Source organism: Gastrolobium bilobum, unplaced genomic scaffold (assembly GCF_033153095.1).
Source record: "Gastrolobium bilobum isolate Gb01-03AN ecotype WA unplaced genomic scaffold, APGP_CSIRO_Gbil_v1 utg9264, whole genome shotgun sequence".
Taxonomy (NCBI): domain Eukaryota; kingdom Viridiplantae; phylum Streptophyta; class Magnoliopsida; order Fabales; family Fabaceae; genus Gastrolobium; species Gastrolobium bilobum.
In genome coordinates, this window is record NW_026900029.1 from 28,060 (window position 1) to 55,083 (window position 27,024).

Here is a 27,024-nt window from a genome sequence, read left to right on the forward strand (position 1 = left end):
TATGGTGACTGATGCCTCTGGCGGCAAGAGGCCAGAGCTTAGCTGATTATGATATTTATGTTGTATTGTTGACATGACTGGATTGGATGTTGTTTATGTTTTCTGCTCTTTATGATTTGAGTTGAGACTTTCTATTGGGCTTTGTTGCCTTATTTGAGTGAGCATGAGAGTTGTCCATGCCACTATGTTGTTAGTACCTTTAGTCTGAGTTGTATAAACTGCTAGTTGGTCCGGTCTACGTGTTGTAGCTCCGTGACTAGAGACATACTTATGTTATTTTAATTAATGAGGTATTTCAGTTAGCTGTTTTATTGCAATTGCATACAGCGATGTTTTATTAATTGATTAATAAGCAAGTTGGTAATGATAATGACTTCATAATTGAAAAGAAAAAGATATTCCGCATTTTTAATTAAGCACAGCTTAATACGATAGTATGATAACATTACCGGATATATACGGGGTGTTACAGAGTTACCCTCCAAAACCTTTGGATTACTGAAATATATTCATATATCTCACCTCGCGTTATGGGGCTATGTTTCATGTGGTTGTAGCGATGCGGGAGTCCTGGGAAAGGGTCCCTCAGGTTGAGGACATGTAGAGCATATGGAGAGCATAACACTTTATGCCATTCTGCATTTTGGGTTGTATTTGATAGGTTAGATTTAGTGCATGAACATTTGGGTTGCATGAGTTATGTATACCATGCATTTTATTGTTCATGTAGTATTATTTTGGCTAAGTCTAGCATTGATGTATTTATTTGTAGTTATATTTGGAGGATGGAAGGGCAATAGGCCTATTTTAGGTGATGATTTATATGTCAAATGATTTGAGAGCATGAAATGAAATTATGTGATTGAAATGAGTTTTAAGTTGTAAATCAAGTTAAACAATTGATTATAAAGCTAATGATAAATGATGTAAATATTGGGGGTTGTAAGAGCACCAAAGTTTGTTGATCCTTGTGTGTCAAATAAGTTAAATAAACAAAGGAAATGCCATCGAAATTTTTAATAAATGAGCAATTTTAGTCCAACTTTGGGGTTGCATATCTCCCTCCATAGAAGTCCAATTGGGATGTTACATACACCATTTTAAAGGTTGAGATGTCAGCTATATTGTGTCCAAAGTTTGTTGATCCTTGTGTGTCAACATTGTCAATTAGGTACCATTTGATGCTTAGAACACACTTTGGTTAAAGTGAGATAAGTTAAATAAACAAAGGAGATGCCATCGAAATTTTTAATAAATGAACAATTTTAGTCCAACTTTAGGATTGCATATCTCCCTCCATAGAAGTCCAATTGGGATGTTACATACACCATTTTAAAGGTTGAGATGTCAGCTATATTGTGTCCAACTTTGGTACCATTTAGAGTTATATAGCACCCTATGGAACAAAATGAACACCGACTGCCCAAAGAGGTCTAGTGCAAGGGTTGTTCGGGTCTGTCACTTTCAAAAATTGTTTCTCCCTCAATTCGTACTCAAATTACGCTCATAATAAATCAAATTAAATCTTAACGTATCTATTATCTACTATACAAATTTGAGAGCAATTTCTCTAGTAAATTGTCCAGAATCGCAGAAATGGTGAGGGAGGTTTGGTGCTCGGTTTTGGGTTGGCTGGCATATTTGCTTGTCCAACTTCAAACAATAATAACTGGAGATAAAGAACTCCAAATGAGGCGTGTGATACCTTTTTGGAAAGGTAATTGAGTCTAGTTTAATATACTAAAAGATGGGAAATTAATGATAAGTAGGTTACGCACAGTGTTGAGAAAACAGAAGCATGGTCAGTTATAAATAAAATCGTAAAAGTGAATTTTATGCTAGGTGGGTTTATGGAAACTCCTTAGTAACTTAAAATAAGTAATGTATGATAGTTAAACATATGTAATGTTAATTCCGGTATAGAATTCAGTTATGATCACAACTTATTTCATTACGTTTTAGTTTGCTTTCAAACGCTTACGTAGTGAAAAGAAAAAAGTTTACTCGTATTTTTAAATAACTATTATGATTGTAACTACGCTTAACATTATAATCAATGTTAACAATACCGATCAGGGGCGGACCCAAGGGGTGCTAGGGTTGGCGACCGTCCCCCCCAAAATTTGAAGAAATTTTTTTAACATATGTATAATGCAAGAAACTTCCTTTTTTCCTCTCCATTAATGTGAAGTAGTTTTCTCCCACCACAGAGTTTATAGAGCTTCTTTGTATTCTCAGGTCCTATATCTATTGAAACCCCTCTAACCCTAACTGCATTTTTTCTCCCTCCAGTAAAGTTAACGAAATAAACAAAACAAAAAAAGAATGAGAAAGAGTGCAATACCATGATTAGATCTTGTCGAAGTGAAAAGTAAGCTCAGGGTTTAGTTTGGGGGTTTTAGAGAGAGTTTAGAGTGGAGAAAAGAAAGTCACGATTATCAAATCCAGGATTTAATGCTTTCTTGTCCTTTTTTGCTTTAACAAAAATAGGTTTATTTAAGATTACATCACAGTGTTGGGAGTATCAGTGACCACCAATAGAACTACATGGTTTCTCTTAGTTCAAATTCTTTTAGCTACGTGGCGCATGTTTGTTGGCGCAGACCTGGTGGTAACAATTAACATATGGAATTAGTATTAAATTATGGGGAAAGCTCTGTTTACAATTTTTTTTTTACAAATTACACTAAGAGCTTGTTTGGATCCTCTTATTTTTAAGCTAGAAACTACTTATAAGCTAAAGCTAAAAAAAAGTTAAAAGCTGCTTGGTAATTACATAAAAAATTTAGCTTAAAAACACGTATTTCAAAAAAATTATCTCTCTATCTATCTTTATAACTCTTTGTTTTAAAAAAAAAAAACACACAATTGAAGAAAAACATATAAGAGCTTAAAAAAAGAGCTTTTCATTATAAGAATTTTTCCCAAAACCTGTTTGGCATAGCTTATGCTTATAAGTAGCTTCTAACTTAAAAAAGAGAAGATCCAAACAGGTACAAATATTTAATTTTTCGTATTTTGGCCTCCCATATATTATGTTTGAAGAGAAAAACAAATGTTTAATTTTTAGCCCCCCACAGGAAAAATTCCTGGGTCCGCCACTGATACCGATGTACGACGAGCTATTACATGGGGAATCATAACCATACACATGTCACTACTGTACATAAAGTAGCTGTAGAAATGATTTTACCTATATATATATATAGTTTTAATGTTTCTATCGTGAATGCAGATAAGTTATCTACATTCACTCCTAAATCGATATCGTTCTGGGTTTAAAGATTAAAAAATTTATAATAAGACTATTATAACTTTGGAATAAAATATAATTACAAAAATACCTTGATTTTTGCCCAAAAATGACATCATTTTATTAATCTCATGTTACATGAGACATAACCATAAACACAACCATGTGGGGGGGGGGGGTCACTCACTTATAAAAAGAGAGAGAGAGAGAGAGAGAGAGAGAAGCAACACGTAAGATAAGATCCTTTGATACAGTGTTAAACTTTAAAATTTGATACCAAATCTTAACCGTTGATTTCCGTCAATCAACGGTTATAATTTCTTCCAATTAAACTCTTTAATTAATTATTAATTCCCAATAAATGATAACCGTGGATTTGCGGAAATCAACAGTTAGAATTTGGTGTCAAATTTCAAAGTTTGAAAAACACATGTACTTCGAGGAGTACATAGTTACAATATAAGAAAAACATAAATTTTAATATTATAACTATGTACTTTCAAGAATACATAGTTTGCTGGAAAACTTTAAATTCACAATCTATTATCCTATATATATATATATATATATATATATATATATATATATATGGGTTTAGCGGATATACAGTGACTTCACCTAAGAATTGGTGCAGTCATATAAAACTACGTCGATTTATAGTTTGAAAGCATTAAATATGGGAAATTATAATCATACAAAAGTGAAAATAAATATAAAGTATTAAATATGGTGAATCATAATCATACAAAGATAGAAATAAATATAATATTTATATTTTCTACAATTAATTTTGAACACAATCTTTCTTTATCCCACCCAAAATGATGTAGTTTTTAAGTACTGCGCCAATATTTATATGCAGTCACATTACAAATCATTATATATATATATATATATATATGAACGTGCAGTAGGGGATATGATGCAAAGGTGAAAAAGAAATGGACATGAATCAGCAGCTGAAAAGAAAGAAATCTAACCGGGGCTAACGTACTAGTGTAATGTTTATATTTCACGATCAATGATTAGTCCGTAGCTATAAAGCACCGACACTTCAAAAATCCTGACATGTCGTGTCCGACACTTCCCGACACTTTTTGATACTCCGACACTCCCCGACACTCCAACACGCATTATAGAAATTCAAAAAAAGTTTCAAAGGTTACGTTGCGTTGAGTTTTTAGTTCCAACTATTAGATTCGTTGGATTACAATTACCATTTTATTGAGTTTAATATAAATATTTGGGATATCTTATGTTTCTTTGTAAAATTGATGATTATTATAAGGTCAGTTTCATTTTTTTGTTAAACTATTGAATATTAAATATAATATACACTACATAAATTAAAAATATTATTTAATATCAAAATGTGTCATAACGTGTCGAAATCTAATATTTTTTAGAATTAATGTGTCGGAGTGTCGTGTCGTATCGTGTCACGTGTCCCGTGTCAGTATCGGTGCTACATAGGTACGTAGTGTTGATGAGTTAGAATATTCAAAGCAATTTGAGAAAACAATTAAAATATAGTTTTGGGGGAAGCATATAGATATGTTAAAAAAGTTAAACATTAAATAATAAATCAAATCAAGTCAATTATATAAGTGATGGTGTACTTTTTTTATGGGTTTTATGTTTGTTATGTTACATGATGTAACATAATAAACCTGCTCACACAATTGAGAAGAGAGAGAAAAATCAAAAGATGAGACTTACATAAAATTGTGTGTGTAAGAAAGTTATGTTACATCATGTAACATAACAAACATAAAATATTTTTTTATTAAGAAGAAAAGTACCTCTCCCAAGCTCTCAATATATTTAGTGCCTTTAGCAAGTTTAGAATTTGAAATGCAAGAAAGGAACTTTTGTCAATTCTTTTTCGCACTAAACCCCACCATGTGTTCATAAGAAAGCAAAAAACTCTTAACAAAAACTTCTTTTTCATATTATCTGGCAATTCAGTTGATGTATAAGAGCTGAATAGATTGTGAAAAGACTTCGGTTTGATCTTTATCAATACCATTTTTGAAAGAAATATAAAATCTTAATCTCTTATCCATTCCAAACTCGAGATTAGTTACATAGCCATTTTAATTATGAGAATACTCAAGAATCCTACTCCTCAAAAATATAATTAGAGTTGATATAAAAAATAAAAATAAAAAACTCTTACGTTGGGTATATTAAGTGGAATTTTTTATACACTCATTTTATAGTAATTTATGAGGCCTTGTAAGGAACTTGATTTGAATAGAAGCTCTCTGCGGACGTTTGCGTGAAACTGTGGAGATGGATGGATCTGTAAGTGATCCGTGGACTTTTCTGGTGTTGCTAATGAAGCATACCTAAAGTGTTAGAATGCATAGTATAGGATAAGGCCTGATAGTATAAGGTCTGATTGTATAAGACCTGATCGAATTTCAATACTATTCAGCGTTTGACACAGTATTATATAAAATAATATATTGTATAAGATAATATCATCTAGTATTTGGTAATGTACTATATAATACTATATATGATAAAAATAAATATTTTTAATAAAAATATCCTTTAATAAAGAATTTATATAATTCTTCAAAATATGTCATATGATATTAATTTTTATAAAAATTTATTGATCAGTGTGTCCAAAATATAAATTAATTTTTATAAAAATAAAAATATTCAATATTTTAAAAATTAATTTTTATTTTAATATATTAATATTAAAATAATATATTAATTTTTGAGAATTACATTGGTCAACGATGTTAATACATCAATCTCTTATCAGGCCTTATCCTTCACCCTTAGGCTGGATTAAGTTATATATCATTTTGATGTATTAAAGGATTGTGATGTATAAGCTTATACTATACAATGGTCATACCAAACAAATGAAAATGTCATAACGTATAGTATAAGCTTATATTATCATGCCTTATACGTCACACGAAACAAGCCCTTAGATACTTTTAGAAAAGAGATAAAGATAAATTAGGGGGAGAAAGAAGTTGAGTTTTTTTTTTAATTTAAATTTTAAATAAGGGGTCGGATATATTTACTATAAAAAAAGTTTAGCACATTTACAACCAATCTAATTATTATTGATTTTCGTCAATCTAACGGTTATAATTTATTGAGAATTAATAATTAATTAATAAATACGACCCAATAATTTTTAATAAATTATAACCGTTAGATTGACAAAAATCAACGGTAATTAAATTAGTTGTCAAAGTTGTAAATTTTTTTAATGATAAATATATTTTTTTTTATAAAACACAATATTTATTTTTATCTCTCTTTTAAAAAGATTTAAATTTATGTCCTTTAGAAGACATACATTTTCCCTTATACCAAAAACAAAAACCTGTATGCCCCACTTTAGGCATATGATGGAAAATTAGTTTTCCGTTCCTGACCTCGGGAATTCGTCAATTTAGAGTACAAGAAATGTGATAATGTAGTGGATTGAACCCTTTTTTCACTTATAAATATATAAAATTTTATTTTTTTAATTTAAATTTAATTTCCTATCCTTTATTTATTTTTTGAATGATCAATTTTGGTCTCTATTATAATCATAATTCTAATAAACGACGTAATATAAATTGTCACTAGGGGTGTAAATGGGTCAGGCTGGCCCAGCCCAGCCTACGGCTCAGCCTACATTGAGCTCAGCCCAGGCTCGGCCTTTCAGAAAAGTAGAGTAGGCTTAAGCTTATAAAAAAGTTTTTTTAATAAATAGGCCATAGGCCAATTTTGTCAAGCCCGACCTACAGCCTTGTAGGCTGGCCTATTTAATTTATTAAAATAAAATAATAAAATAATATTTATTTTATGTGGCAAAGACACAAAGTACCAAATACCAATATCTCTTACTTTTTGTGCTATTTTATTTTATGAAAGGAAAACTTGTCTAATGTTTTCAAATTTTACATGTTGTTGCCGCTTAATACCATGGAGCAATGGGTACCTTGCTGGATTACGATGTTACTGATGAAGATCTTTCAATAATACTCTTTTTTCCCTTGTCTTGATGGTGGTTTACAGATTTTTAGACGAATGACATTCTCTTGTAGACTTTATTTCAGCATCCAATAATTGTATTTTTCTTATTTTTCCCATTTCTTTGACTCTATTCCTCTATGATATACATTCTAGAGCTGAGGTATTATGTTGACTCTTTCTTGTTTGTCATTTTTTTCTTATGAAAAGTACTAGTGCATGCTTACTCTATACAATTATTTTTTTTGCTTAGTATATATAGTGGGAGGCCTACAAGGTCTGTAGGCCATGTCAGACTTTCTTATTTTTGAAAATGGGTCGGGCTTTGCCTACAAATAAAGCCTTTAATAGGCCAGTAGGCCAGATAGACTGAATTTCTTTTGACATAGGCTTGGGCCAGGATGGCCACAGCCCAGCCCAGCCCATTTACACCCTTAATTGTCACATCAGTCTTAAATGGTTTGTGTCACAATATATTTTAAAAGTATATAAAATAATAAAATAATCCATGGACTCTTGGGGCATCCCCGACCTTACCTTACCCTTGGCTTCCACAACTTCAATTTTTCATAATTGGGCAAAGTATCAGTTCTCTTTTTAGAGTGACCCAACCTCAGTAAAGCCCTTTTGTCAAAAATGAAATCACCCCATGAGAGCCATTGAAGCAAAGATTATTTGCATTTCTTCACCAATTCTAGACGACGGTATGGGTCCCGACAATCAATTATATGAAACTACAATTCAATGAGGTTGGTAGCCTTAACCGGATGTGATAACAAGGAAAGCCCGAAGGCTGTTCCCGTCCCTGTCAGGGGAGATGCCAACAATTCTTAAGTTTCAAAAAGAAAAAAGAAAAAAGAAACTACAATTCAAAAATAATCAGCCATTTACTTATCTCCATACATACTTAACGTGTGGAGGCTACGAAGAGAAATGGGATTGGGCCATAAAAATGTTTGTGTGGTCGGTCCAGAATGACCATATTTTTTCCTTTAAATCCAACAGTATAGTACTACTGTAATACATACTAAAAATATTCTAGAACCTTAAAAATATACAATATATCTAAGAAAATTTGCTTGTCTTTTTAGATGACACAGCTTATATTATTTTACTCTCACAAAAAGGTGGGACCCATACCTTTATTTATTTTTATCCACTCTCTCCTCCATAATTTATATCTCTTTCTCTTACTTAAAATAATATAATTTTATATCATTTAAAATGATACACATCTTTTCCATATATGTAATAACAAATTTTCTGGTTATTTGTTCATCGAATATTACCTGGTTTGACAGTGCTAATGTGATCTTGGAAGTGCTGATGGTCCGACGGTACTGGATCGATGAACCGATTGGTAACAAATTTTTTTTATCATTTTAAGCCACATGTGCTCATCCGTTTTCTTTTTCTAAATACATGTTATAATGGATTCATTTTGTTGTCTTATTACAATGAATGAGTCCAATTGCGGAAGCTATTCGTGGACCATTTGTCTTCCCTTTTTTCTTTTTTAAATAAAAAATTTCTAGAAGAATGATCAATTTTGGTCTCTATTATATTCATAATTCTAATAAATGACGTAATAAATAAATTGTCACATCAGTCTTAAATGGTTTGTGTCACAATGATATATATATATATATATATATATATATATATATATATATATATATATATACAGACAGGATCCTTTGACACCGGTGTCAAAAAAAAAGTTTGACACCTCATCTGAGAGCCGTTAGATTAAAAAAAATCAACGATTCTGATTTGTAAGCATGTGACACCATTGATTTTTTTTAATCTAACGGCTCTAAAATGAGGTGTCAAATTTTTTCTTTGACACCGGTGTCAAAGGATCCTGCCTCTATATATATATATATATCCATGGACTCTTTGCTTAGCCCCCGACCTTACCCTTGGCTTCCACAGCTTCAATTTTTCATAATTGGGCAAAGTATCACGTCTCTTTTAACCCAACCTCAATGAAGCCCTTTTGTCAAAAATGAAATCACCCCATGACTCCATGAGAGCCATTGAAGCAAAGATTATTTGCATTTCTGCAAATTCATAGAGAGAGAGACCGGGTAAAGTACCATTTTAAAGTTTTTGGACAAAAGAATTGTCCGATTAAAGCTGATTGCATAAGTTTTTTCAAAGTAATGCAGTCAAACATGTCACCTATGCTGACGGGACTAGTCCCGTCACTGATACTGACGGGACTCGTGCCACGTCAGCGTCACGTAAGCAGTCCAATTACCGTAAATTTTCGGAAGACCATAACTTGTGTCTCGGGTATCCAAATCAGATGATTTATTTTTTTGATTTCACATAACTTTTCAAGATCTACGCAATGACACCTCATTTGATATATTTTATCTCCCACAAACATATTCTTATGGATAAACACTCTTGTGATTGTGATACAATTGTTACAAATTCAAACTATGTTTGTGGGAGATAAAATATGTCAAACGAGGTATCATTGCGTAGATCTCGAAAAGTTATGTGAAATCAAAAAAAAAATCATCTGATTTGGATACCCGAGTCACAAGTTATGGTGTTCCGAAGATTTACGGTAATTGGATTGCCTACGTGACGCTGACGTGGCACGAGTCCCGTCAGTATCAGTGACGGGACTAGTCCCACCAGCATAGGCGACATGTTTGACTGCATTACTTTGAAAAAACTTATCCAATAACTTTAACCGGAAAATTCTTTTGTCCAAAAACTTCGAAATGGTACTTTTCCCGAGAGAGACGCCAAATTATTAAACCATTCGGATACAAAAACAAAAACACAAACAACACTTAATTAAATACTTAAATCTGCAACACTGCGTACAAGATGAACTTTAAATTAACAAAACAGAGAGAGACACACACCAAATTGTTAAACCATTCGGATACATAAACAAAAACACTAAGCCACAGAGAACCTAAGCTGGTTATTAGAATGTCGTAGTCGATTCTTCAGTACTAGAGCCTCAGCTCCAAATCAACCCCACCAAATGGTCCAACTTCAAGTCTCAGCTCCAAATCAACCTCATCAAATTCACGGACGAAGGGTGGTTGGTATTGAACATCTAACTGCGAGATTAGATCCATAGTAGGTGGTGGCGGCGGCGGCGGCTGCAGCTGCAGCACTTCCACGGAGTTACTTCCTTGGCTACTTTCGAATGAAAGATAACTACTTTCTTCGGTGCTCTCTGCCTCCATAGCTCGGAGAAGAGCCTCGAATTAAAATTTTTTTAGTACAAGAGCCTCGAATTATATATAGGCAAGGAATGCTTGCTCTGCGTCTTCATCTCTGAGAAGAGCCTCCCAATATATACAGGCAAGGACCATGGCTCATATGTCTTAATCAGAACCAATCGCTTTCTTCATTTTTCATCATTCACTCTGACTCCAGAATTTAAATTAGATTCTTCCACTTCTGTTTTTGCCTTTCGTCATTTTTAACAGAAATAAGATAAGCAGTTTGGATTATCTAAGGAGTTTGGAAGTGACTAAAGTCAACAACCAATTGTGAGTTGTGTTTATAATCCAAATATATTATAAACACTTATAAGTTGTACCACATTATGTGCCTATGGGTTAGGTATGTGTAACAAATATTTTAAGAGAAGTTATGACTTATGAGTAACTTTGTGACAACTGGATGTGAAAACATTTAAGCTTACGTTGGGGAATATTTTCAGGAAGCCACTGCATGTGTCAAATGTCATTTTCAGTTGTGGCTTTCACAAATCCCTCTCTCTTCTCCTTTTACAAATCACCACAAATGAAAATGTCATATACATTTTGTCATGTACCTTTAAAATTTCATATAGGTGCATATCGAGGTTATCGGATATGAAAATGTCAAAATTTTCTAGTCAAAAGGTGGACACTTATCCTTTCTCCCTCTTTTTTTTATAGATACGGTTAGTTTAATTTGGTCACTGTTCGCTTAACATGTTGAGGTTGAAATTTGTGAATGAGAAAGGACAGTAGTCACGGCATGCCAAACTTCTAGTCACCAGTGAGATATTGAGGTCAATATCGTTACCGGTGAAATATAGGATATTTCTGTCAGAAATAATCAAGTGAGGAGTGATAAAATTTCATATCAATTAAAAATGTTTTATGTGAATATCATATAAGTATAAAAAAAATCCCACACAACTTTTTGAGTTCAAATGTGATAACGGTTCACTTACTATGATTTGTTATTTGGCCCATTAAAGAATATATCTCTTATTTTGTGCTTTCTCGTACTATTCTATAAGTGATATTAGAGTCAAAGGTTTGGCTGGACAGGGTATTTGGAGATGATGATATTTCAAAACCTCTGCAAAAGGCTAATATGGTGATATTTCTAGAATTCCACATAAAGTTAGTGTGGCTTCAATACTTAAAAAAGAAACTTCCATCGAAGTTGCCCTGAGGAGAAAGCATGATGTTGGGCCTCACACTTGAGAAAAAAATGATGTTAGAAATAATCAAATGTGAATATGTTTCAATTGAGTACCATATAATATTGTGGTTTGTCATTTAGCATATTAATAGATGTATATCTCTTGCAAAAAGTTTTGGAATCCCTTGTACATTCTATCAATTTCACACATTTCACACAAAATAATGTATGGAATAAAATTATAAGGATTATTAGTCATACATTATTCTATAGCAATCCTTATTTTACACATGTCCAACAACCTCAAGATGCAGCGATATCATATCCGATAACCCCACCCCTTGCAATTCATCAAAAATTCAAACTAACATACTAGCTAGATCCATAGTAGGTTGGTCAAAACATTTGACTAACCTCAAAATGTCTCTACCACGTCACCACCTTTACTCATCACGTCAGAGATGAGGACTTCGAAGTCAAAAGTGACTCGGAGAAAGGCATCACTTTCGATTCCTTATGTTAGGTAGACACATTCTCATGTTGCCTATGGAGCCACATACTGGTCTTTCATACTAGCTAGATCCATAGTGGGTTGGTCAAAACATTTGACTAACCTCAAAATGTCTCTGCCACGTCACCACCTTTACTCATCACGTCAGAGATGAGGACTTCGGAGTCGAAAGTGACTCGGAGAAAGGCATCACTTTCGATTCCTTATGTTAGGTAGACACATTCTCATGTTGCCTATGGAGCCACATACTGGTCTTTCATTCGGTAAAGAATAACAATCAATGTGGGACTATATATCTCAACACGCCTCTTTACACGAGAGTTCATTCGGCTTGAAGAGTGGACAATGCAACAGGTTCAGCCTACCTGTGCTAAGAAACGCCACAAGAGAAAATGGGGGGCGGCGAGGCTCTGATACCATGTAAAGAACATTGAGGTCACCACCCTAAAAGCTAACTCAAAGTGTGGGAGTGTCCAAGGCCTTATAAAGGCCACATTAGTTGCCCACACAATCACTGTGGGACTATATATCTCAACACATTCCAAATTAGCCAAGGAAGCAACTGCGTGGAAGAGGGACCAAGAAAACAAAATTCACACAACTTCAAAATTTTTAAAATAAGTAGCCAAGTTTAAAGTTGTATTCAAATAATATATTTTTAACCTTCCAGACTATTGGATTCAAATTTGGACAGTTATGAATAAAGGCTTAATTTGTGTCTGCGGATCAATTATGGCTTTTTGTCCTTATAGTTTTGATTTTCTCTCTTTTGCACCCTGCTGATGTATCTTGATTCTTGGGTACGAGACATTGATAAGAATTTCTATCCTCGCATGCTCTATAATACTACTTCTCAGCATAACTGGCATATATGATAAAATTATCTTAATTAATTTGTATTGGCAGATACATAATTACATCTTATTTAAAATTATCTTTTGATGTTGACATAATATATGTTCCCTCCTTTGATTTTGAAGAAATAACAATCAAGTCAACTTTTTCGTGTGATGATGAGGATATGGAAAACGAAAGAAAGATTTCAGAGAAAGTACAGAACCAATCAAATTTTGGACCTTTTTTTTTTGCCCCTCTTGCTCCAATATACTGTATAGCTCTAAGCTGGCTTCCTATATTTGTCTCCTTTGGGACCCTCTTAGATCAAGCACTCAGTTGCTCCAAAGCATCATAATATTCTTCGATGCAATTTGAGACTTTTTGTTGGGCAACGTGGCTAGTATTTATTAAAACGTAGCTGTATACATGACGTTGAGTTCATTTTCCACTTATTTACTTGCCGTGTCTTTCGACCGCGCCACCGAAGCCACACTACAACGTTGAAATATGAAGCTACTTAACAAAATAATAAGTGGAAAAATCTACTTAATTTTGAAGCATTCATTATGTGACTTTGGGCTAGATATGCGTAACAAATATTTTAAGAGAAGCTATGAGTAAGTTTGCGACAACTGATGTGAAAACAATAAGGTTATATAGGGAAATAGGTCACACCAGTTATGAAATACTGGGGGGGTTGTTACAACGAAAAATTTTGTATTATTGGAAAACTGACAATGATAATTTTATTTATTCATGTTTGATATAAGCATTATTAAAAAAAAATTTAGAAAACTAGATTCACAGGAAAAAAAATTGTGAAATTTTTTGAACCAAAATGCTATATATACAGGTTGGTGTTCTTGAATTCCCATTATATGAGAAAATCTCACAGTCTTTTTGATAATATTCTCATTAATATTTTAGCCTATCAAATAATTTTTTAATAATATTTTCAAAAAATTCATTTTTCTAATATATTTCTAAGAATCATAATTCTCGGGCATAAAAAAATTTCTTCTCTACTAAACGCCTCTATATATTTCATTTGCAAGACATATACCACATATCAACAATGAAATTGTTATGGTTTACAACAAATAGCATTCTCGCAGAGGAGGATTAAAGGTTAGGCATACATAATTACTTCTTATTTAAGATAACCTTGGCATATCACATCGCTTAGTGAAAAACATAGTTAATGAATGATGAGTAAAGTAAAAAAATATAAATATTAATTCACTAACCTCTTAATTGTCTTCTCTTTCTAGGGTGCAGAATTCATAAAGGAGAAAAGATAAACTAGCACAGTTTGATTAGTGTTTTACAAAACAGTTTTTTGTTTTTTCTTAAAAAAAAAAAAAAAAAAAAACTTGTTTGATATAAATAGGAAAATATAATCCCATGAAATAATTTTAAAAACAATTTCCTTATTCTTAGAACTGAAATTTGAGAACACCTCTGATTTTTTTTTTTTCTTTTGGATTTCTTCGCAGGTTCCTATATACTATTTTGAAATTAGAGACATTCTTTTCAAATATGGTAAGGGGATAGAACATATTTGAATCTCACCCCAATCGTATAATGGAATATATATTCTCACTCCACTCAATTACCCCAATCTAACATGCTCCAACTAAACTACTATAATTTTCTCATTTCTATTTTTTTTTTTCTTCCAAAAACAGGTAAAACACCGGCACTTATGTAATTATCAAGCACAAAGCTGAAAGACATCGTTGCATCTTTGGGAAATTTTCGAAACCCCTTCTTTCTCACCTAGCAAGCAACACCCCATCGTTGAGCAGTGTAAAGGGTTGCTTCATAGACATATACGTGAGAATCTACTTGTAGACTTGTAGTCCAATTGTGCAGCGCTGGAAATCTTGAATGACTCAGGAGTGGCGGAAGAATCGGTGTGCGTGTTTGGTCCCTGGTGGCAGAGTAGATAAGCGGCAAGAGATGAGGCTAGGTATTCAGACAACTACTCTTTTCTACGAGTACTACAGGTAAGGGCCTCCATTGAATCACAAAATTGAAACTATATGAACCCTGATCCATTTGCTAAGAAATTACAGTAATTTTGATTGTTATTTGGAGCACAAAATTAAGATGTTTGGGTTTGTGATTATAGTTGCGCATGAGTTGGAATTTCAAGTGTCTTACCTTTGAGGTAGCAAGTAAGGCTCCCTAAGCATTCCAACTGTTTGTTAAAAGAACTCAACCATATAACATTGCATTGATTCTTTCTTTTTCATGTGTTTTATATTGTATGCCTCTTAATAGCCATAACAGATGGGAGAATGATATAACAGGACGGGGAACAATGAACTTCAGTTTGAAACAACAATATAATTGCCAACGTTGCTGAAGGTAACAGTGAAGATGTAAATCGTGCTGTGAGTGCTGCTGACCATGGCCAAAGATGTCAGCTTATGTATTAAAACATTATCTAATCCATTTTTCTTTTTTAAATTTCTTAACATGTGTTCTTTTGATTGGCAATTTTATTTTTTATTTTTTTGAGGGTACTAGATGCTACATGCTTTTCAATAGTTTCATAAACTATCATTTTAACCAATGTTTTGATGATCTCATCTAGGAAAGATCACGTGTCATTTTTTTCTTTGCTGATTTATTGGAAAAACACAAAGATGAAGTTGCAGCAATTGAAACTTGGGATAGGGAAGACTTATGAACAAGCTGCAAATGTTGAAATACCTATGGTGGTACGTGTGTTTCGATATTATGTGGGTAATTACATTATCTATGAGTTCTTATTTCATGATGTTGTGGTATTATGTAGCAAGTTTTGACATTCTTTGGCTTTCCCTTTTGTTTTCTTTCAGGTTGGGCTGATAAAATTCATGGTCTAACAGTTCCAGTTGATGGATCACACCATGTACAAACGTTGCATGAACCCATTTGTGTAGCAGGGCAAATTGTTCCTTGGAATTTCCCACTTCTTATTTATTCATGGAAGGTTGCACTTGCATTGGCATGTGGTAATACAGTTGTACTGAAAATTGCAAAGCAGACACCTCTTTCTACCCTTTATGCGTCAAAGTTTTTTCTTGAGATAGGCTTACCACAAACACTTATATATGTTTCCATGTATGTGCATAATGGCTTGTATTTCAATTTTGTGAGCATCTTAGCTAAATAAAAGTTACCACATTTGTTATTGTCACGGTTATTAACTGGACCTCTAGGAAATTTTTTGGTGCATTTTGAAATGAACCTAAGGTTGTAATATCAAAATTGATTATAAGAAAACAGATTGAGGTCCTATATGTGTCTTTACATTTGTGATAGTCCTCATGGATGGAATTGACGTAACAGGCAGGACTTCCTCCTGGTCTTCTAAATATTATCTCTTGCTTTGGTCCTACTGCTAGTGCAGCTTTGTATAGTCATATGGATGTTGACAAGGTACTTCGAAAGATTTATTGGAAGAATTCCCATGAAACATCACAAAGTTGTTTGATCTGTTGATGTAACTCCAATGCATATATGCATTAACATAAGTTCTTAATTTATGCCTATATGGCCAGTAGCTAATTGAAAACTAAAAATTGGTTGATTTTATTTTGTAGCTTGCTTTCATAGGATCAAGTACAACCGGCAAGATTGTACTAAGGTTGTCTGCACAAAGCAATCTGCAGTCAGTAACTCTAGAGCTAGGTGGAAAATATCCCTTCATTGTGTGCAAGGATGCTGATGTAGATGCTACTGTTGACACTGCATACTCTGCTTTATTTTTTAGTCAGGTTTGATAATCTGAGTTTTTGTTATTCACTATAAGAACAATGCATTTTCAAGATTTTTATTTATTGCATAGTTATTCAATATGGTTGAAGCTCTTTTGTTTTGTCTCTACAGGGCCAATGTTGTTGCGCTGCGCTGGTTCTCGCGCATTTCTTCATGAAAGCATATATGATGAATTTGTGGAAAAGACAAAAGCTCAAAAACGTGTAGTTGGAGACCCTTTTAAAATTGGGGTTGAGCAAGCTACTCAGGTAGGAATCTATGACTATCTCTTATCTTCTCTTTCTCAATGAACCTCAAATCAAAGAGAAACTATGGTCCAAAGAAGAATAACATCCAAGTTTTTCAAAAACTTTGGTTTCGGTAAGTAGAAGAATCTATCATTTTGCAATTGCTCATTCATACCAACAAAATTCTTATTTTTTAAAAATGATTTCTAGTAAATGCTAAGTGGCATCTAAAAAGGTTATGACATTGATGGTTGTATATGTTTCAGATTGATTCTGTACAATTCGAGAAGATCCTGAAATACATAAGATCAGGCATTGAAAGTGGTGCTACACTAGAATCTGGTGGTAAAAGAATTGGCTCTAAAGGCTACTACATTCCAACCCATTGTTTTCTCAAATGTTCAAGTAGTAACATAATTATAAAACAGAATTAAATAATCAAAATGATTTCTTTGTTGTTTGTTATTACAGGACAACATGTTGATAGCAAAAGCTGGTATCTTTGGTCTGGTATAATCTATCTTTAGATTCAAGTCAGTGTGCTATAAATCACGAGTCAAAATGCCATCATGTTTTTACATTCTTCAATAGTTTCTCTTCTTAAATCCCAGTTATTCTGTGTTTGTGTTTGAAATAAATCATAGGGATCTAGAGGAGGTGATACGAAGGGCCAATGCAACATCCTATGGCCTTGCTACTGGAGTTTTTATGGACACTGCTAACACCTTGATGCGTGCATTGAGAGCAGGAACAGTATGGTTCAACTGCTATGATGTCTTTGATGCAGTTTGCTGTGAGTGTATTGGATTTAGCAATTTGCTTTGAGTGTAAAACCAATGAATGAGACTTTCCAGAGCATGCAAACTGAGAGCATTTGGATGTTGATAAACTTTTGACTATATTAAAAATGTAACATGTGGCTGATAATATTTATTCATGTCATTAGAATACAAAGTAAAATATTATTAAATTATATATGAAGAGAAATTCTCACAGAATTACTTATCACAAAGTAGATGTATAAGTATTTGGACTCGAAAAGGAAGAGATATAATGATTTCAGGTGAATAATAACCACACACATATAAGTTCATTCACCTTTTCTTTTATTTTTATGCTTAATAAATCAATAGCACGATAATTAACTTTTATTTGATTAGAAACAATTTTAAATAACAATTAAAAATTTATTGTTTTCATTAGTTTGCAATGTGAGTTACTTTGTTCTTAAAATATAATTATAATTCGATTAGTTATGGTGTTAAAAATATTTTATTAAAATGTATTTAAAATTTTACATATGGTTAAAAAAATTATAAAATGAAGTTGACAAAAAAAAATTGTAATCATAACAAGTTTTCTATTTTTTAACTTTAAAAATATGTTTTAAAAAATAAATTTCCAAGAAAATTTGCCTGTTTTTAAAGTTGTAAAACTCTTTTAAAATTAATTTTATCAAACATTTTTTTCTTTTTTTGTTCCGAAAAACAATTCTTATAAACTATTTTACAAAACTGTTTTAACTACAAAAAATTCAAAACACAATCAAATAAGCCCTTATTTTTATGAGTTCATTTTTTTTACAGTCAATGTAAATAACTTATCTACATTAAGTCCAAAACGATGTCTTTTTAAGACAAAAATCAAGGTATTTTTGTAATTATAATTTATTTCAAAATTATAATAATCTTTTTCATTATAATTTTTTAATTTTTCAACTCAAAATTATGTCATTTTGAGAGCGAATGTAGATAACTTATGTAAAAACATTAAAACCTATTTTTATACACTACAAAGCATTTTATTTGGGTAGAGACCAAGTTTTACGCGCTTTATATGGTAGATTATTTATTACAAATTTAATTTAATTTATTAATCATGCTTTTATATTATTAAAAGAGTTGGGTAAGTTAAGAGATTCATAGATAACATTTTTATATCACATTATACAGTGAATAATTATTAAAATAACAAAATATAAAGAATAGTTGCCTTCTCTTTTCAGATTGTGAATATTTACATAGCCGACTAGAAAGAAATGCACAATTTAAGCGCGCGCGCGCACAGAAATATACGGGAATCAAAATGAATATGAAGGAGTTCAAAGATCATTCTTCAACCTAGAATTGACAAAATTGAAGAACCATTTTACATCCCTGAGGCCCCAAAATTTATTAGCGTAGATACCTTATTTAGTTTATACCCATACGACAACAGATCAACAATGTTCAGTGAAAGGTGAGAAGAAACAAGCGAAAAAAATGTAAAATGGATATAAAACATGCTATAACTGGAGCAAATTTACGCAACATATTGGTAAGTGGTAACTATAATTATCTAGAAAAACAGAAAATATGGTTGCATCCCATAACTATACAGGACCATAAATGATTATTTAAGCAAGCAAATTATCCAAACTTAGGACAATTGGCTTATATGAGAAAAAGCTAATGGGAAAAATAGCTTCCCAGCTGAAGCCTTCTTTGCTTACCAGCTCACAAGAATTTTTCTATGCTTGTGGTCAATGTTGCCTTTGGCACTGCACCAATAACTGCATCTTTCTTCTCACCATTCTTAAAGATTATGACAGTTGGGATACTTCGAATCCCATACCTAGTAGCAGTTGAAGGGCTGTCATCAGTATTGAGTTTGTAACACTTAAGCTTACCAGCATATTCCTTTGCTAGCTCATCAATTATTGGGTGGATCATACGACAAGGACCACACCATGGAGCCCAGAATTCAACCAATACAGGAAACTCAGATTCAAGCACAAGTGATTGCCAATTTGCATCAGTAACAGCAGCCACTGCAATTTCCAATAATACAGAATGTTCAACTTCAGTAAGTATTTCTCTCAAGACATTTAACAATTCTCAAGAAATGTAAAGCAAAAGATAATTGGGATCCACACGCATCATTTCATTACGACGATGAATTATGCTGAACGGTAAACAAGCACACGAGAAAAATGAAGCACAAACAAGCAAAATACAAAATACTACAAAAATAATAATAATAATAATAATGTTTAAGTTGGATTATAAATAGAAAATTAAAAATTAAAAATCCTAGTATTATATTTTCTTTTTTTTTCTCTGCTGGACGCCAATGCAAAGGAAATTTTAGTAAGCTCTGTGAAACAAAGCAAAGGAAACAAATAATAAGGTATTGGTCAAAGGCCTGTCAAAATTAAGTCAGTGCAATCACATCATACCAACAAAAACCATAGTACTGGTATCAATCCTGAATGCTTCGATAGTTATCAGGTTGATTTTTAGAGTTTTACACTATAAAGAGTTACGATATTTAGTAACTACTTTAATGGTAGAAAGCTTTAATACCAAATCTAATAGGAGCCATCCACATAGATTATCTTTGGTCTGGGAAGGCTAAATCATTTCAATGACTAAAAACTTCTTTCTTTTACAATTCTCTCAACGATGGTTAAACCTAAAACCATAATTATTGCTGCTTACCAAAAAAAAACCCATAATTATTGCTATAACAAGCAGAAGATGAAAGTTAAAAAGTAAATAGCTAAAATCTCCCCTCCCAGAGAAAAAAGACAAGAAAAGGAGCTCCTCCAAGGATTGGAATTGGACCATACATGATACATCTGATATTCAATTTCTCCGCCGTTTTTAAGAGTTCTTTTTTTTAATACTACAAAACAGATTCATTATTCCTCCGAATGAGAATAGGATCGTTCTAATTATACTCCTCATAAAAAAGTTCCATTTCAAAAAATTTGGCATAAATTTCATACATCCAGGCAATTGCACTCTACGCAAACTTCTTCACTATCCCTGCATCTCCCTTCATATAAACCTTGTTATCAACTAGATTAATTTACTATACAAACTAATTAAGATAACTTTATCATATATGTCTGTTATGCAGATAAAGTAGTCTTATAGAGCATTCGAGGGTAGAAATTCTTATCATGTCTCACGCCCAAGATACATCAGCAGTGTGCAAAGGAGAGAAAATCAAAACTAAAGAGACATAAAGCTAGAATTGATCCACAGTTTGGTGACACAAAGCCTTTACCCATAACTATCAGAGTACGAAATTAACTTCCCATTCTTACCCTCTCCAAATATAAAAATAAAATAAAATAAAAAAATAAGTGGCATTTAGTTAAATCAAAATCTGCATAACATGATTGTGGATCTAATGTGAATAAATTTATATGTATTCCATTTTTTCTATTTTGCCCATGCTTAGCACCAACACCTTGTAAGTGTTCAATAATCTAAAGCCACAAATATGTAATAATTACGGGTGCTCATGGCCAAGTTGGTATGGGTTTGAATTTTGAACCGAGACCGATATTTTGAGTAGGCCAATTTTTCCCCGGTCATGACCTGACAAATGTCTGAACCGGCCTGATTTTAGAAAAAAAAATCAAATTTAAATAATATATATATGGTTAAGTCATAAAATTTTAAAAGAATTAAAACAAGGGATGTTTCACAATATGTATTTCAAAGAGATTTACTACAAGATAAAAATATCATCATATGATGTAAAAGATATTAATTTAAGTCAAGAAGTCTCGGACCCGAACCTGGTCTGATTAGCTTCAGGCAAGTTCTTGAGCCTAACCTACATCAAGCCATTCATTTCAAGTAACACTATCAAAGGGGACATTTCTGGTACTGGAAAAAGGAGACCAACTTTTAAGGCTGTAAAGTCTGCTATACAGACCAGAGTAGTAGAGAAATGGATTGCATACAAGCATACATAAAATATTTAAAATTCATGTAGACATATATTTTGCTTCCACAAGAGGTTATGGAACAAAGGGAGAGATGCCAGAAGAAAATGAAAAGAGTAATAGATTGCCAGTGACTTTTAAGTGATGACTACAAGCATAACACACTAACAATGGAGCTACAAATTATAATTAGGTTATATATAACGAAAAAGTGAGAGAGAGAGAGAAACAACCAAACTCTAGAAGTCTAACAGCTATTTTCTAGAACCTATTAAGTGTCATATAAAAAAGAAGAGAAAAAGAAGAGAAAGACAACAAAATCAAACAGCTATTTTCTTAGCTTCACTAATCAAAATTCTTAAAGGATCAAATAATAAGGATAATTCTTATACATCAACAAAAGCACAACCAAAGGATCATAAAACGCACACAGAACCTAAACAATTAATCAACCTAAAAAACCAAAAAAGATCAAATTTTCCATTCAGATACGCCACACGAACAAACTGGGTATTATTTTTTTCCACCTAATTATTTTCAATAATTCATCAGTTTCAAAACAAAACCCTAACAACTTTCTCGTTCCTTTTTGCACGAAATTGAAACCTAACCTTCAACGGCGGTGTTTTGGGCCTCGCACACGACGCGTCCACAACGAGGAGCGATTGTCGAGCCGGCGTGACTCGGAAAACGAGTCGCAGCGACGTGTCGGAGTTTGAGACCTGTGTATCGCGGCAACGTGGCAGAGCTCCGGCGGCCGGAGAGGGAGGAGGCGGCGATCGAAGGAGAGAAGGTAGCCGGAAGGGGCACGGAGGAGCGAGAAAGGGCTAGGGTTTCGAGCTGCACGGTGGCCATTGATGCAGAGGATCACAGCTCCAGAACGAAAGGGAAAAACTGAAAATGTGGAAGTGAAAGTGGTAAGTGTCGTGAGGAAACGAACGAAGAAGTGAGAGAGATTTAATTTTCTTTTTTCTTTTTTATTAGAAAAAATATTTTATTTTATTTTATTTTATTCTTTTGAAGATATTATTATCGTGCGGAGAGATAGTTCTACCCCCACAGTGCAACTGAATTGCAACAAGAACAAAATGTTAAACCTACGAAGCACTGATACTTTAAAAGTTTTGACGTGTTGTGTCTGACACTTACGATACTTTTCGATACTTTCCGACACTCCAACACGTGTTGTGGAAATTCAAAGAATGGTTCAAAGGTTGCGTTGTGTTGCGTTTTTAGTTCCAATTATTAGATTCGTTGGATTACGATTACTATTTTATTGAGTTTAATATAAATATTTGGGATATCTTATGTTTCTTTGCAAAATTGATAAGTATTATAAGTTTAACTTTATTTTTTTTTAAATTATTAAATATTAAATATAATATACAGTACATAAATTAAAAATATTATTTAATTTCAAAACGTGTCCTAACGTGTCGAAATCTAACATTTTTTATAATTAACGTGTCGGAGTGTCGTGTCGTGTCACGTGTCCCGTGTCAGTATCGGTGCTACATAGGTCTAAACTCAAACTCTGTGTTATATTCATATTCTACTTCACTTGAAAGTTTTTTAATGTTATATATGTATGTAGCTCTTTCGTCTAATAACTAAAACTTTTACACAAAAGTATAATTTTCTAGGAAAATACTACTCTCATTTTACATGAGATAGTTATCTCATTTCATCTCATTTCGAAAATCGCACCCCCTCTTTTTTCTTTTTCTTTTTTGTTTTTTAATGGTGGACCTCACTTGGATTCTCTCCATAGCATGAGAGAGCTAATCCCATGTAACATGAGACTAATATTCTCCAATTTTCTAATAACTAATGTTAAGGATAATTTGAGTCGACACAACACGAATATGAATATACTCAACATAAACGCGACACGAATTTGAAATTGGGTTAAAACCTTCTCCACGAATGTGACATGCTTATTTTGCGAGTTGATACGACATGAATATCTCAACAAACTTATAGTGTAGTACTTATTATGCGGGTTAACACGACATAACATAATACAAATAACCAGTCAACCCCAAACTGTGATACTTATTATGCGGTTTGACACAATATGATAAAACACGAATAACTTGTTTACAACATGACATGACACAAATAATTTGTAAGAAGATTAACGTGAGTCAATTTTAGATTTGCGAGTTAATACACGACACGACCCAATTTTTTTGGTCAGATTTTGCTAACACGAATTTGAAAATGGGTCGACCTGAACACAAATTCTTTGTGTTGTGTTGCGTTCGTATCGTGTTAAAAATTACCCCCCTTAGATAATACATACGAGGGTAATGAGGTTATAGTAATTGAAATGAATTAAAGTGGCATGTTACATGTCAATTGCCAATTAAAAAATTGCATATTAATTTTTTTTAGTACAAAAGGAGGGGCTGGCCCCCCAAAAACAAAACTTGAAAAAACTAGCAGAATCAATACTATTGCCAGCATCCTAGTGCAATAGTTGCTGCAAGTCAGGTGGGGAAACAATGAAGATCTTGGTTCCATGGGCTATATCGGAGGACACCTTAGCTAACCAGTGGGCACAATGATTGTTGTCCATAGGTTTATGGCTCATTTTAATAGTCCAATCTTTCTTAAGCCACTATTTGATTCTGGGAGATACACATGAGTCTCTAGCAAGATCATGATCCATTTGAAGGATATTAAGCGCTTTTGTTGTGTCACTCTCCAGTCATATTCTTCGGGCTCTTGTTCCCCAGACAAGCTTTAATCATTTAAGAATACCCTAAAGTTCTGCTTCTAATGGGTTACAAAATCCCAGCTTCTGAGCAAAGCCTTCTATGAACTTTTCTTGTTCGTCTCTCGATAATCCCTCATAGCCAGCAGAATGATGACATCTGGAGGAGGTACCATCCACGTTAAGCTTTAAGAAGCCATGATCAGGGGGCTTCCAAACTTCACTAGGCATGCTGGCCCAGCTTTGTTTCTGCTTCTAGCTTTTTCAATGGAGCTGATATAAGCTAAAATCACCTCATGACCATTAATGGGCCTAGTGAAATCAGTTTCATGTATAGAGCTATTACGCCAACTCCAAATAAACCAATAAGAGGTGAAGAAAGTCTCTCCAATCCTTCAGAGTGTTGCTATTGATTCGCTTATCCATATTTCTCCAAAGTCTAGTTTCTAGATTAGAATGGAAAAAATAATGCATCTCCCTTCTATTAACCTAATGCTACGGGCATGTGGGCAGTCCCTCATAACATGTAAAAGGGTTTCTTCACTACTGGGCCAAGACTTGCATGTGTTGGCGAGTCTACTTCTCTGGGGTCTAAGTCTCTATTTATAGAATTTGTGCCCTTTGTAATAATCGAAAAAAAAAAATAATAATAATAATAATCAAAGTAATAATATATATATATATAAATATATATATGAAATAAAATAATAATAAATAAATGATTATTATTATTACTACAATAAAAAGAATAAAAAGAATAAAATATAAGCAAATACAAATTAAAATATTAAAAATAATTGAAATAATATATTATAAAATAAATAAATAAAATAAAATAAAAGGAAAGAAGATCAGCAAGCTGATGGGAGCATGAATATGTCATCTCTCAAAGTCAAGTAAACTATCTTACTTAGGAAGTTATATAAAGTAGATTTTTTTGGATTTTGTTAAAGAAAAAAAAATGAAAAAGAAAATAAATTAGCATCTATATATATGTGTACACTTTGAGATTTTGGAAGAAGAAAGAAAACAATTAGGGAGAGAGGAGAGCGTATACATCGCAAGAAAAAAGGAAAAAAAAGAAAAGAAAAGAGAAAAGAAAAGAAAAGGGAAAGGTAATATTGGGAGTAAGCAACTCATTCTCTCCTTTATTTTTTTTAAAAGTTAATTTTTAGATATTTTAGAAAAGCTATGTTGGTTCTATTTTTTATCTATGTTATATTTAAAGTTGGTATTTTAGAGTTATTTCTTTAAAAGTTGTGAATATATCGTTACTCTACCAAAATTATTTTATGAATTCTTTCTACTTTTTTACTTTATTTTCTATATTTGGCTTTGTGAATTTGATGAATTTACTTATATTAGATATGAGAATAATCAAGTTTATAGAAATTAAATAATTTCTTTGGTACCAAATAAATACTAATGGAATATGTAATCTTTTACTGAATGATTCTGATGTGACTGACCCACAAGAGGATCAGAATGGTTATAGGGTAAGGGACGCCTTATCATGGCTTGAGCTCCGCCATACAGAACTCACAGAGTTTGGGCGCTCCAAAATTGAGCATTAGTCATTTCAGTTAAAGATTACATGTTCCTATATATGTATCTAGAACCCACAAAGTTTGGATAGAATCCACAAAGGTTGGGTATGACTGAATGAAGAACCCACAAAGGTTGGGCTTATATTTATTGTTTATAATATTATTTTCTTATTATAAATTTTATTCTGTGAGAATGATATTTTTCACTAAAGTGGCTGGATTGGTTATAGTTCGAAAACCCCAATATTACTGAGATTTATCTCACGTGTGTTTATTTTATGCTAATCTTTTCAGAGTAAACCTGCCAGTATGTATAGCTTTGGAGTAGGATTACGCACTATGAATTAAGAATTTGAAGACTATACGGAGCTTAGTGGAGCAAATAAAAAAAATGTTTCTTTTCAATTTAGATTATGATGTATTTCTGATGTAATAATGAACTTAAATTCTATATAATTAAATTTTATGAATATTTTGTCATATGACTTATTTCATATCCGTTGCATTAGAATTTCATTATAATTCTCGTTCTCTTATTTAAAATAAGATTTAAGAATTAATGTGATATCCTCTATCATAGTCAGTTATAGAGGATGTTACATTTTATGGTATCAGAGCAGCGGTTCAGGTAAATAAAGAACCTAAACTATTATAGTTGCTTGGTATTTTGTTATAAATCATGCATATTTTGAGTTATTTTAATTAGCCTGATCAACTCACTATCATAAAAAAATATATGTAGATCTATGGAAGATACAAGGCAAATATCTTCTTCAACTTCTGAACCAGAAGTTAACCCAGTAATGGATGCATTTACCCGAGTGGCAGAAGCTCTTAGAGAACAAACTATGACTAATCAGCAAATTATTCAGGAGCTGAGGGAGGATCGTGCAACCAGAAATCACACTCATAATTCTGAAAGTGAAAATGGACCTAGAACGACAAATACTCAGGGAGGACTTAATTCTAATTATAAAGGACTCACTGAATTCCGTAAGCATAAACCTTCCACTTTTGTGGAGATTATAACCCTGAG

At 32.7% G+C, this 27,024-nt stretch overlaps 1 protein-coding gene, 1 non-coding gene and 1 pseudogene across 2 annotated transcripts; 1 reads left to right on the forward strand and 2 right to left on the reverse strand.

Annotated features, from left to right (window-relative positions):
- Positions 1-7,990: 7,990 nt before the first annotated feature.
- Positions 7,991-8,100, reverse strand: LOC133294929 (U6atac minor spliceosomal RNA). The gene has a single exon (XR_009749272.1). It is a non-coding gene; the product is annotated as a U6atac minor spliceosomal RNA (small nuclear RNA).
- Positions 8,101-14,593: 6,493 nt separating this feature from the next.
- Positions 14,594-17,864, forward strand: LOC133294926 (benzaldehyde dehydrogenase, mitochondrial-like; annotated as a pseudogene).
- Positions 17,865-19,146: 1,282 nt separating this feature from the next.
- LOC133294927 (uncharacterized) lies at positions 19,147-22,656 on the reverse strand. The gene is made up of 2 exons (XM_061493690.1): positions 22,334-22,656; positions 19,147-19,808 (listed from the first exon to the last, which is right to left on the reverse strand). The coding sequence occupies exons 1-2, from the start codon at positions 22,575-22,577 to the stop codon at positions 19,495-19,497; spliced, it is 558 nt and encodes a 185-aa protein (XP_061349674.1). The 5' UTR covers positions 22,578-22,656; the 3' UTR covers positions 19,147-19,494.
- Between the last annotated feature and the right edge of the window lie 4,368 nt (positions 22,657-27,024).

Excerpts from the sequence above, each read along its gene's own strand:
- LOC133294927 (XM_061493690.1), bottom strand. The coding sequence starts at position 22,577 with ATGGCCACCGTGCAGCTCGAAACCCTAGCCCTTTCTCGCTCCTCCGTG. Across the intron at positions 19,809-22,333 it reads CCAAAACACCGCCGTTGAAG|TGGCTGCTGTTACTGATGCA; the intron begins GTTAGGTTTCAA and ends TGGAAATTGCAG.